We start from the raw sequence: 13,373 nt of genomic DNA on the forward strand, positions 1-13,373 counted from the left end.
AAGGGATGATCACAAGAGGGTGTCCTGACATCCCTGCTGTGGAGCCTGGCAGTAGATGAACTTCAACAGAGGCTCTCAGAGAACGAAATCCGATGTGAGGGTTACGCGGATGATATTGTTGTAATCGTAAGAGGCAGATTTGAAAGCACCATTTGCGACATAATTCAAAGGGAATTGAGGGTAACGAAAGAATGGTGTACTGAGGTGGAGCTAAGTATCAACCCTAACAAGACAGCCATTGGTGTGCCGACGTATTGCAGGTAGATCCTGGGGATGCAGCCCAAAGATCCTAAGATGGATGTACACTACTATAGTGAGACATATCATAGTGTATGAAGCAGTTGCGTGGGCATCAAGGAGAACCATGGTGACCGTACAAAAGTCACTCACGAAGCTTCAACGCTTGGCATGTGAACATGGCCGACGGTGGCAATAGAGGTCCTGCTTAAATTTACGCCTCTACACATAATAATTGAGCAGTCAGCCAGGAGTACTTTAGTAAACATAGCTAAAGAGGGATGCGGAAGAGGCAAAGTGATACCGTCACGGAACATGCAGAAGATGAAGGAGCAGATTCCACTCATCCAACTTCCCAGTGATGAGACGAGGAAGCTAATTAAGTTTGAGATGCGCTTCAAAATAGAGCTGGGGAACAAGTGTATATAGGACACCTCCAGAATTTATGGTACACCGATGGCTCTAAGACACCGGAGGGTTAAGGAGCGGAGATCTTCGGCCCCCGAACCAAAATGTCCTTATCAATCGGAAAATGTCCGAGCATCTTCCGAGCCGAAGTTTTCGCCATGAGCCGGTGAGCAGAGATAAATTTACAGCGGGGATATACAAACGAGGGAATCGCTATACTCAGCGACAGTCAGATTGCGTTCAAGGCACTATCTTCAGTTGAGATTAAATCATCAACAGTCCTTCAGTGCGTAGAGAGGCTGAGCAATCTAGGGGCCAATAACACCATCCGTTTAGCCTGGGTAACTGGACAGAGAGGAGTGGATGGTAACGAGCTTGCCAGGTTGGCGGCGGAAAAGCCAATAGGACCCGGGCCCATCATACCGATAGTATGACACACAATAAGGGAAGAGTTCAGGCAAAAAAAGCGTGCCTCAGAGAACAACACTGGCGCGAAAGTCCGGGATAGGAGGATAAGCGATATAAAGCCATGATAAAGCTCCCAAAAAGCAGCCTTAGAATTTTAACAGGCATAATCACAGGTCACTGCAGGCCAAAGAGCCACATGGATAAGCTAGGTATATCTCCTAGTAGCCTCTGTCGATTCTGTGATCGCGAAGGTGAGACTGTAGAACACATCCTGATGGAATGCGATGCAGTCGCGAGACGGAGATGTGAATTCAAAAAAAGCAAAAGGCGAATATTGGGCATTTTCTTCTTTTCGTATTGAAAACTTGAAAATATTTATACTTTCATAAAATTTTTTTTTTTTTAAGAAAATATCATTTTTTTTACTCACCACAGTGCTCGTTATTAGATTTTCACGAGTATTGCAAAGAACACGAATCGCCTAATATGAAAAAGTGATGTGATAAAATGAAAAAATTTATTTCTCAGGTGATTTGTGGGCTAGTGTGGCAGCAATACTGAATACTATTGTGGCCAGCGTTGCCATATATTTTTTTTCCAAGTCGTCAGACGCCGCCCAAAAAATCGTCAAAAATCGTCATATCTATGCCAACAACCAATAACAACCAAAGTTGAGTTAGGACGAAGTTGGGTTATTACTAGGGGACATACGATTGTATTCGCCGGAAACCAAAATGAGATCGCCGGATTTCATTCAACAATATTAATTTTAAAAGCGCTTTTCTGAAAATTGTTTTTGATTGTTATTTTTTGTTGCCACATACAACATATAAAATCGTTTTCAATTCATTTCGTTTTATTTTATAAATAACAAAAACGTCTTAAAAGATAAATTTTGTATTACATACAAAAGGTACTTGTTTTTAGTGTTTTTAGCAATTATTTTTCTTTTGCTTTCTTTTTGCTCGAATCGAGGCTCGCATAAACTCCTATATCATTTTAATTTCTTGTTTATACATTTTCGCGTTCATTTTTTTGCGGTTCAATATTATGGCAGGAAAAGTTATTCAATTTTAAATAATCTTGGGCTATCAACATTCCTTTTAATGTATAACTTTCCAGACGGTTTCGGATTTTTGTTTTGTTTAAATTTATTTTTGAAAAAATTCGTTCTACATTCGCTGAAGAGTGTGGCAAGCACATTAGATCTGCAACGAATGCACATAAATTATAAAAAGCGTATGTAGAGTCAGCTCTTTTGATAGGAGAAGTAATTTTCCAAAAAACTTCTGGACGAACCTTAGAAATGTCTTCAAAATATGTCTTAAATTCTGATTTGTGGGCTGATTTCGTTCTACATTCGCTGAAGAGTGTGGCAAGCACATTAGATCTGCAACGAATGCACATAAATTATAAAAAGCGTATGTAGAGTTAGCTCTTTTGATAGGAGAAGTAATTTTCCAAAAAACTTCAGGACGAACCTTAGAAATGTCTTCAAAATATGTCTTAAATTCTGAAAACTATAATTCCCCATACTCGCTAGCAATATCCTTCACAATTTTTTGATCGATTGTGTGCGAAAAATATTGCAGGACCATATGCAAAGAATCAATTTTTTTCCAACAACTTCTTTGGGATACATGAAACTTCTTAAGTTTTGTAGAACAACATTGTTAAAATCAAAACGCTTTCGAATTTGATCACACTGTTCAATATAACAACTAATACAATGTTGTTTAAATTTGACTTTTTCTTGCTCGAAAATTTCACAAATTTATCGATTTTGCTTAAACTCTTTCATTTTTCACTTTCGCACCCAAATTTTTCTTGTGCGTCTTGTATGTATATTAGGGTGGGTCGATTTGTATGGACGAAAGTTAGCCGATATCACGCCAACGATTTTTCGATAGAATTTGGGGTCAGGAATAAAAGTTCCACTACGCATACCCAAAAATAATAATTTTCGAACCTGCGAAATTTCATTTTTTTTACTTCTTTCGACTTTGATTTTTAAGGTTTTTTTCATGACCTACTAAAAAATTTTCATAATGTTTTTTATTTTTTTTTCAAAAAACTGTTATCGCAAATGTTTTTAGCGGACATTTTTGGGTCGGACAGGGTATACATGAAAATTTTACAATCAAATGAAAATGTTTTTAGTAGGTCATAAAAAAACCTTAAAAATCAAAGTCGAAAGATGTAAAAAAAATGAAATTTTGCAGGTTCGAAAATTATTTTTTTGGGTATGCGTAGTGGAACTTTTTTTCCTGAGCCCAAATCCTATCGAAAAGTCGATGGCGCGATATCGGTTAATAAATCGACCCAGTCTAATGTACATACATCAAATGTCATTCTTAAGCTGGAGACATTGGTGCTTTATCGGTAACCGTATCGGTAACTTTATAACAGCTGATTCGACCAACCTTATGAGAATCAATGCAATCGATTATTGGTGCCGCTAAGGTCGTAACCGTATCGTAGCCAACCAATTGGGTTTTGGTTTACCGTCGTAACGATAAACAGCTGATTACGTTAGGGATACGGATACAGCGATACGACATTCGGCACCAATGACTCCGGCTTTACACAGCGCTAGTAAGCGTATAAAAGATAAGCGCAAATGTCAATAAAACTTAGTGTTGGAAATGGCATAAAAAGTGCAAATTGATAAAAAGCTTGTATCTGAATTTTAAATATATGTAATTTCTTGGTGTTCGAATATTTAAAATAAATCTTACATAGAAGGCAGGCTTAAATCGTCATTTTTCATTACAAAATCGTCCAAGCGTCTTTCTAGTTGAAAATCGTCAAAATGACGACGGCGTCGTCAATCTGTCAACGCTGATTGTGGCCACTGTATTACAGATATATAGCACGCGTTGGCAACTCATTGGAATATATTAGCGGCAACAGCTGGTAACATCACATATGATTCCAAACGGAAGAGAGAAATGAGATGCTGACCAAACAGTTCCTGTTGAATACCCAGAAACCTGAGCATCCCAATAGACATCTGATTGATGAGCCAGCACCGCCTAGGGGCTTAAGGAGTCATCTCCCAGCCGTATGAAACGAAAAAACACAAGCAGGTCCTTGGTGAACTCCACAAACGAGCGTCGGACCTTTATGCCGGGAATTCCCGGTGAATCCAGTACTCAAAGAAAAGTATCCAAAACTCGCCGAAGAGGAACGCATACTCCCCAGGGAAACGCGTGTCACTCTTGCTCAACTTCGTTCTGGATACTGTAACAGGTTAAACTCTTACCTATCCAGAATCAACCCCGACATACAAAATGTATGCCCCGCTTGCAATGTGTCCCCACATGACACCAACCATCTCTTTAATTGTAATGTGGAACCAACGCTTCTAACACCCCTTTCCTTATGGTCCACCCCTGTTGAAATAGCAAGTTTCCTTGGACTCCCGTTAGAGGATATTGATGATAATTTGTGATCGGTCGCGGCTGTTAGGTGGGGCGAAGCACTGCTACAACAACAACAACAACATTCCAAATGGTAAACTACACTGGAAGTTTGCAAATTATATTAAAAAAAGCTAGGTTTGCGGCCATTTTTCCGGTGTCAGGAATTTTGCAAAGTTGAAAATCTTTTCCAAAAGTGTTTGTAAAGTTGTGAATAGGTGTTAACTGCAATTTATTTTCTGGCAAGTGATTGCACAATTTCGTTAGGTAAGTAAATGGGGGTTATGGCAGGTTTCCAAATTCCAGGAAGTTCCGTTATAGCTAGCAGACAATTCTTAAGCTCAAAAAGTGTGATATCATGGAGTATACATATCAGAAAACTAGTTATAAATGGAGATAAATGTATTTTATATAAATATATACCTATCATTTATTTATTATTTACTTGTAGGTGCAAAAGTTAGGGAAGCGTGCCGCATGCAATTGTGATTTACCTGCTCCGAAGGCATACAAACTTGCGCATAATTAACTACTTCAGTTGAAAAAGGGGCAGCTGCAACTCGTAGGTATCGTCAAGAGTAAATCTCGTCTGTTTTGCGCCTGTTCCTTATTTGCCGCTGAAGGAAGGGAAGCAGCGACATCGTTGAAAACAACAACAACCAAAAGCACACTTTTCATTGCCTTCAGTTGCAAAGTCCTCTCGTTGTCAGAAACTCGTCCATTGAGTAAATATACACACATCCATATATATAAAGTTGCAGCTGTAAAAGCCGGGTAACTATACATTTATACTTGCTGCACATATGCAGATACGTACATCCACACATAATCGCATAAAAAAATAAATGCCGGTTGTATTCTAGGCTCTCCGTGAGATTAGCAAAATTTGCTTGTTCGTCGGCATTGTAAACTTTACCAAGTAGCGCAACTAACAGCTGATCGCTCAAAATTTGCGCACACACACAAACATCACTAATGGCCATATTACGGAAATCTTAGGGAAATTGAAGTTAAATTTTTAAACAGACATAACATGTTATAATTTTGGAATATATAGCATCTAGGACACCTTAGTTGCAGTAATTGAAAGAAAATGTTTGCTTATACTCAAGTATTTAATTATTTTTTCTAAATTTATCTTTAATATTGATGCAATGATTGATCCAATGCAACTCTACTCTCCCTTCAGTTCTTCATTCCACTCCATTCGAGTGTCTCTTTCACTGAATTCGAGTGCCTTTCACTCTATTCGCAACATAACCTCAATTTAAGCTGCCAACTATATAGTAAACAATGTTCGTCGGTTTTGTGCATATGAACATCAAGGTTTTTGTAATTGTGATGCGCGTTTCAGCAAAGAGCATACATAACATGAGACGCCAGTTCGTAAGTTTGATATCAAACACTCGTTACAAGAGATTGGGGTTTCTGACAGTTGCTTCCCACTTTTGATTTTAATTTTCGCCGCATCAAAACACTAGAGCAGTGTTGCCACACATTTTCTACAGAAAAAAGGCTATATGGACAAAAATTAAAGGCTAAAAGAAAAAAAAATTTTAAAGCTAAATCTTATATGACACTTTATTTTTGCTTGGAGTCCAAGCTAAAAAAACTGACGAAACTTTATCGGAACTTCAAAACACAAAAACAATTTCTATCACGAAAAAGCGAGACCACTATTCCCCCAAAATTAGTGAGTTTGAGATGTTTATGTTTATGTTTTACATTTTATTCTTACATTAACACTTTTAACAGTAAAAACATTGCAAATAACACGCGAAAATTCTTTCGGTCTATAATGGTTCACTTTTTCACAAGAAAGTTGATTTTAATTGTTTTTTATGCACCAAATTTTCAAACTAAAAACAAAATTTTCATGTGTCAGAAAAAAATTAAGAAAATACGGCCGAATGTCAAAAAAAGCTAACGAAATACAAACTGGCTCGTTTGTTTTTAATGAACTACATTGTATTTTCCTTGTATTTCGTTAGTTTTTTGAAATATAGTTTACACACTTACACCAGTACTGAACCCGTATTAGGAGGGAGAGCGACAAAAAATTGAAGATAAAATACAAGAAAAAATACACGAAAATAAAATAGTTTCATATAGGTATAAGAATAAAAGCTAAAAGTTAAAGGCAACTTTTCAAGCGTTTTACGGTACTCAAAATACAAAAATTCAAACATTGGGTTTATTTTATACCGTTTCTCCTATATTTCTGTCAATTAAACCTACATTTGTGCATCGTTGCAAGCACACATATTTACTGATTTCAATGAATTGAAAATACATGGAAGAATAAACAGATGGAAAGTAGTTGTTTCCGCTTATTAAAGGGGGCTTTTGGAGCACAACTCCGGATTTTGAGGGCGTATTTCAAAATCCAAGTATACAGATTTTGTATACCAGACTACAACTAAAACTTGAGGTATGTCTCGAAAAAGATATATTTTCAATGTTATATAGTGTTGTTAATTGAGTTAACATTGTCGCGTGTGTTAATCTACGAGCATTAGCCTCTCATTTAAGGAATGTGAATTTTCGCCTAAGCTCCGCGAAGATTCTCATACTTTCACCAGCAATAAAAATACTTCTGTGGTCCTATATAATTACTTAAAAGTTCAAGATCGCCAAAATTACTTTGGAAAGAAGCTTTCTGGTAGTACTATCCAAACAATATAATATCAATTCAGTCCACTGCTCATGCTCCCTTTTATGCAAGCTAAAATGTACGAAAATGTCGCGGCAGGAACCCAGACTTGCCCATATAGATAAATAAGCCTAAATATCACAGCGCTATTCATCATGTATGAGAATTAATGTGATTATTTCTTATATTTATTCTTCAAAGTCGTGGCAGCATACAAATCGTGGCAATATTTCGTACAGAATAAGAAAAGGGGTAGAAACTCAGTCATTTTGCACAGTGTCAGGTTACCTAGTTCCAAGTCGATTCGCCTGAATGCACTAAATGTAAAAGTTTGTTTTCAGTTAATCGCTGGCCATTTTATTGGCTCCATCAATGGCAAGTTTGATAAAATTACCAAGAGGCAAACGTGATTTTGAAATAAATTTTTAATTCAGTGTTGTATCACTTTTATTAGGTTCAACTAGTGACTAAAATCTATGACGAAATTTGTTTGCTAATCGATCGAAATATCTAACCACCAAAATTTGACCTCTCGTTCTGATAAGTCCGTTGTTTCATCAACTATCTACAACTATCTTTTTTGGAAAATCCGACATTACTCCTTTATGTGCCGGAATTGCCTTTGTTCTGCTACAATTAAATGATTGAACGATTTTTGAATCTGTGCAGTAGTGAAAACGACAAAAATATCTTAATCGTGGCTACTTGCTTAAAAAGCACCAAAAGTTACAAAAAGGTACCAGCGCACTAAAAGGAGTCCGGAGTGGCAACCGTGGTTTTCGCCGCGTGTTTGCGAACAGCCATAAAAGGAAATGTCAGCAACCCCAATCTAAATCAGCGAGTAGTTTGGGTTCGAAACAAACATGTGATGTCTCTTGTTAGTTTATCCTCTTTGGTTTCAGTTTAGTCTCAGAGCGCACATCCAACAGTCATCATTAACAACGCATCGTCATATCGAGCACGACGGAAATTGAATATATAAAAAATCTAAGATATATATACTGCTGCAGTCACCACCATCACCCCTTCCTGTAAGGCAGTTGTGTATTTGAAAAGGAAGGAAAAAATTCTTATATTTGTATCATTTGCAAATTTTGCATAAACCTGTATTTTTTGAACGGATACATTTTGTCTTAGTTGTAACATTTTCCATACCGTTTGGTAAACGTGTTCGTGTACCATTGTAAGTTTGAAGGCGTCCGTGTGCGATAGTAGCGTTTGTACCTACTGTTTTGTAGCTCGTTATCCTTGTCGCGATCTTTTTCGTTGTCGTGTCCGGTTACCGGTTCCCGTGCGCCCGCATTCATTATATACGTAATTGTGTATGCGCCGTGTAACGTTGCCAGTCTCCAGAACTCGCTCCCGTCTCATCTCATTTTCGTGTTTTGCAAATTTGTTGCTGTGCCACAAAAATTTACGAGAAAACTCGGCAAAACAAAATTCGACCAACTTATCATCTGTGCTGCTCTATAGTCAGCGGAGAGTGGCTTGGTTCCGAAGTGTGCATCGAAAGGAGTGTAACGAAAAATTTTTTAACAAATTTTGCCGGTTGCTTTTCGTTGTCATCGTCATCGTCGTGGTCGTTATTCTGTGTCTATATCATCAACCAATTCATAGCAGTGACAAGAGTGAGCCAGCCAGTTTCACCATATCCGAATCACATTTTGAAGACATCGCAACAGCACAGCGTGTAGACTACATATTGCGAAATATTTAGTTAACTCTGTTTTTTTTTTTGCTTATACTCACACAGAGAGTGTGCTCTGTAGACGAAAAAAGGAGAGTCGTGTTAAATAAGCGCACGTAGCAGCAGCAAACAAATTTTTTATTCTACAAATCCCAGACAGTTAATTGCCTGCATTCCACACACATACATTTTAAATTCATTGTTGGCTTAAAATCCATTAAATAGATGGTTAAAATGGAAAACGCCGAAGAAGTAATGCAAATTCTAGATCGCTTTACGCGTTTGAAGCAAAAGGAGATACCTAAGGAGCTGGATGATTATTTGCAGTATGTGGCCAAAACTGGTGATACCGTTTTTAAATGGTGTAACCTGAAATATTTATTCCGTGAGAAATTGCTGAATGTAATTAAGCATTTTCATGATACAACGCCTCGTGTTGATGGTGAGTACCTAGCGACAACAGTATTTTAATTTGCACTTACATAGTAAATAGTTGGTAATGGTAATGTTGAAATTTTCATTGGCATGGCTACATTTAATTGCTCTCTTACTAACCGGCTTTTTGACCATATACATACACATACTTATTTCCTACAATTACACCACCAACACCGCGAGGCTTCTTCCAGCAACATTGTAAACTTTTCGTAGCACATTTTCTTCCCATCTTTTTGTATTCTTTTCGCACGTCCAAAATGCAAGTTGCAATCGTAAATAGTTTGAAAAAAGGGTAATAAAATTTCGTTGTTGATGTGCAACTTTCTCCTTGATTAATTCGAAAGTTGGTGGAAGAAACATACAAAAAAAAAAAAAAAAAACACTGCACAGCGCAGACAGTGCAGGCAGAAAAGGAGTAACTGTTATACGCATGTCTCCATATCTATACGTACATATGTATGCAAATCTGAACAAAAAATTACCAAAAAATATTGACGAGGTAGATACATATTTTCAAAGTGATAATCTAAAAAAAAATTATTTAAAGAAAGAAAAATATGCAAATTAGCTAAAAGGAATAAAAATGAAAAAAATGAATTCGACAAAATAAATTTAAAAAACAAAAAATTGGGTAAAGAAAGTAGTTAATAAGAATATTAACAAATATAAAATTGGTAATAAACTAGAATAAGTAAAATAAAAAAAGAAAGAAATAACATTAAATATGGAATAGGTCGAAAGGATAAAATAATAAAGAAATCAAATACTTAAGAAAAATTAAAAAAAAAAAATTTATAAAATAAAACAATAAAAAATCAAATAGAGCTAAAAAATAGGTTGTCAATTAAAAAAGAATTCAAGAAAAGTGAAAAAATTTAAAACTATTGGAAAAAACAACAGTTGCATAAATTGAAAAGTAATAAAAAAAAAAAAAATAGAAAGAGGCATATAATTAGAAAAATACATAATAAAAATAAATATAAAATAAAAAAATGAGCGAAAAAAAATCGAAAATTAAAAAAAATAATAGAGTGAAACATAGTTATAAAATGAAAAAAAAAAAAAAAAAAATTTAAAAATAAAGTATTGTAACGAATTTAGGGAAACTCCGCTTATTTTACACCGTCTGCAAACGTTCGAATCGCTAAATTGTCGAAAAAATAATGAAAAATGATCATTATTAAATTATTTTGGGAGTAGTACAATTATACTTCACGTCGCAACTGATAGCGTGCTTAAATCAAACTGATTACTGACTATTCAGCTTGTGCTGCTTTTAAACTCTCAATTGCCCCGTCCGCACATTTCTCCAAATGTCTAGACTTTTATTCTTCCAGAATATCCTGCTTGGTTACCAGCTATATGCGTGTGTATTTGTAGTTTAAAGCCTCTTGCATAGCCATATGCGTGTGTATATTATATGGGAGTACTACTTCGGCTGATTACATGTGTTGGCGAATTATTGTATATATAAAAAAAAAAAAAAAAAATTTAAAAATAAAGTATTGTAACGAATTTAGGGAAACTCCGCTTATTTTACACCGTCTGCAAACGTTCGAATCGCTAAATTGTCGAAAAAATAATGAAAAATGATCATTATTAAATTATTTTGGGAGTAGTACAATTATACTTCACGTCGCAACTGATAGCGTGCTTAAATCAAACTGATTACTGACTATTCAGCTTGTGCTACTTTTAAACTCTCAATTGCCCCGTCCGCACATTTCTCCAAATGTCTAGACTTTTATTCTTCCAGAATATCCTGCTTGGTTACCAGCTATATGCGTGTGTATTTGTAGTTTAAAGCCTCTTGCATAGCCATATGCGTGTGTATTATATGGGAGTACTACTTCGGCTGATTACATGTGTTGGCGAATTATTGTATATATGTTTATTATTAAGTTTATGAGTATCTCTCCGATGCCTTGTATGTATGTGTGTAGATGATGATTGATTTGTTTACGTACATACAAGTGGCTGCTTAGTATCGGCTTAGTGATGATAGTATCGCTTAGTGATACTAATATTCGTCACAGTATTATATAAAAAATAATAAAATAAAACTAAAAATTAAGAAAAATTAATAAAGAAAAAACAAAATAAAAAATTTAAAAATAAATAAAAAATTGAAAAATATAATGAAACATGAGTGAAAAATTAATAAAAATTAAGGATATAAAATGATGAAGTATATAAAAAAAAAGATAAAAATTTAGCACTATATATGGATTTAAAATGAGAGCAATTGAAAAGATCAAGAAATAAATAAATTTAAAAAAATGCCAGTAAAAGTTTCTTTCTTTTCAGTTTCTCTTAAAACAAAAATAATAATTGAATATTATTAGCTCATGAATTCTTAAATATTAAAAAAAGTTTTAAATAAAAAAAAATTTTAAGAAAAAAATATTTAAAAAGATTATACAGAAAAATATAAAAAAAAAACAAATTTGTAAAAAAGTAAAAGAGATAATTAAAAACTTGGAAAATGTAAACTGAAATAAAAGCAAAACACGATTAAATAATAAAACACTTAAGAAAACTATAAAAATAGTAAACATTAAAAAGAAACGTGGAAACCAAAATAAAAGTACAGAAAATACCAAAAATAAATAATAATGCTAAAATAGTTCTTGAGGTCATGCCCGCGTAACCCTGAAATACCCCTGAAAAATGGCCAAAAAGCATTCCGAAACGTATGATCCTGGCAGTGACCCCAACATAACTAAGGAAGGCCCAATGGAGCACATAGCACTAACATTTTTTTGCTAACGCTCCTTACAAACAGCATATCATTCGTAAATTTTAGTCTGCTATGTGCTCCGCTCCAAAATAAACGTAGCGAGTTAGGGGGATTGGAATGTACCCGCGACAGGTATGCCTGTCGTAAGAGGCGACTAAAATACCAAATTGTTTCAAGGGGTTGTGTAGCGCAATCCCTTTCTAGGTGTTGCAAGCGCAAAATATAGCTTCTCCATCCCAATTGTCACACCTACCCGTGGCGAATCCTGTTTCATTAACAGCCGAGGCTCTGGCGACCCCAAGTTGGGAAGGGCGGGATGGCCTAGAAGGTTTAATGTGGTTGTTATTGTAGCAGTGCTTCGCCCCCACTTAATAGTTGCGACCGATCACAAATTGTCATCAATATCCTCTAACGGGATCCAAGGAAACTTGCTGTTTCAACAGGGGTGGACCATAATGAAAGGGGTGTTAGAGGCGTTGGTTCCACATTACAATTAAAGAGATGGTTGGTATCATATGGGGAAACATTGCAAGCGGGGAATACATTTCGTATTTCGGGATTGATTCTGGATAGGTAAGAGTTTAATCTGTTACAGTATGCTGAACGAAGTTGAGCTAGAGTGACTCGCGTTTCATATTTCTTTATTTCAGTCTATGGCATTTAAAGCCCTTACAGACTAGATAACAATGTTAAATTAAAATTAGATAATTATTTAATAGTATAGTACATGAGTTGAGTATAGACACAATAAAACTTACATGCTATGAAGAGATTGACAAGCACATTTATCTGTTTGAAAACATATCAGTAAGTATTGTTTTAAAAGTAAACTTAGAAAGAGCAAAATCAATAGCTGAAGAATCAGAGATGCGATTAAAGTCGGTCATAGCTCTAAGCAAAGGTGCGTTTGAGGCATAGAGGGTTCGGACACAATCCGTATAGAAAATAGGTATATTACGAAGAGGCCTTATAGGGATATGGAATCGGAGACTCCTGAGGAGACAAGGTGCATCAACTACACCATTAATGATGTCATGAACAAACATGAGCGATATAGCAGTTCTTCTTCATTCCAGGGACTCTACTTTGATAAGTGAGCACCTGGATTTATAAGATGGAATCGGTTCAGAAAAGTTCATCGAGCGCAGCGCGAACCGAACAAACGCTTTCTGCACACGTTCAAGCCTAACAATATGGCATTCATGATACGGCCTCCAAATAAAACAGGCATATTCCAGCTTCGAACGAACTAGTGCAGGGATCCGTGAAGTCTGTGCAGGAACGCCTAATAAAAGCCAGAAGTGAATACGCTTTAGCAATAGTAGAATTTATATGAGTCATGAAAGAAAATTTCGAATCGAAGACAACACCCAAGTCCTT

The 13,373-nt window shown here is 35.7% G+C and overlaps 1 protein-coding gene across 2 annotated transcripts in view; it reads left to right on the top strand.

The window, feature by feature from the left end:
• Positions 1–8,025: 8,025 nt before the first annotated feature.
• The window catches only part of PPP4R2r (Protein phosphatase 4 regulatory subunit 2-related protein), a 53,726-nt gene continuing 48,378 nt past the window's right edge, over positions 8,026–13,373 (top strand). Inside the window, exon 1 of one of the 2 annotated variants that reach the window (XM_067781339.1) lies at positions 8,026–9,257. In XM_067781339.1, coding sequence (XP_067637440.1) covers positions 9,041–9,257 — 217 coding nt within the window. In that variant the 5' untranslated portion in view covers positions 8,026–9,040. The remainder of the gene's footprint in view (positions 9,258–13,373) is intronic. The other variant, XM_067781340.1, reaches the window with a different exon arrangement.

Source organism: Eurosta solidaginis, chromosome 4 (genome assembly GCF_040869045.1).
Source record: "Eurosta solidaginis isolate ZX-2024a chromosome 4, ASM4086904v1, whole genome shotgun sequence".
NCBI lineage: Eukaryota > Metazoa > Arthropoda > Insecta > Diptera > Tephritidae > Eurosta > Eurosta solidaginis.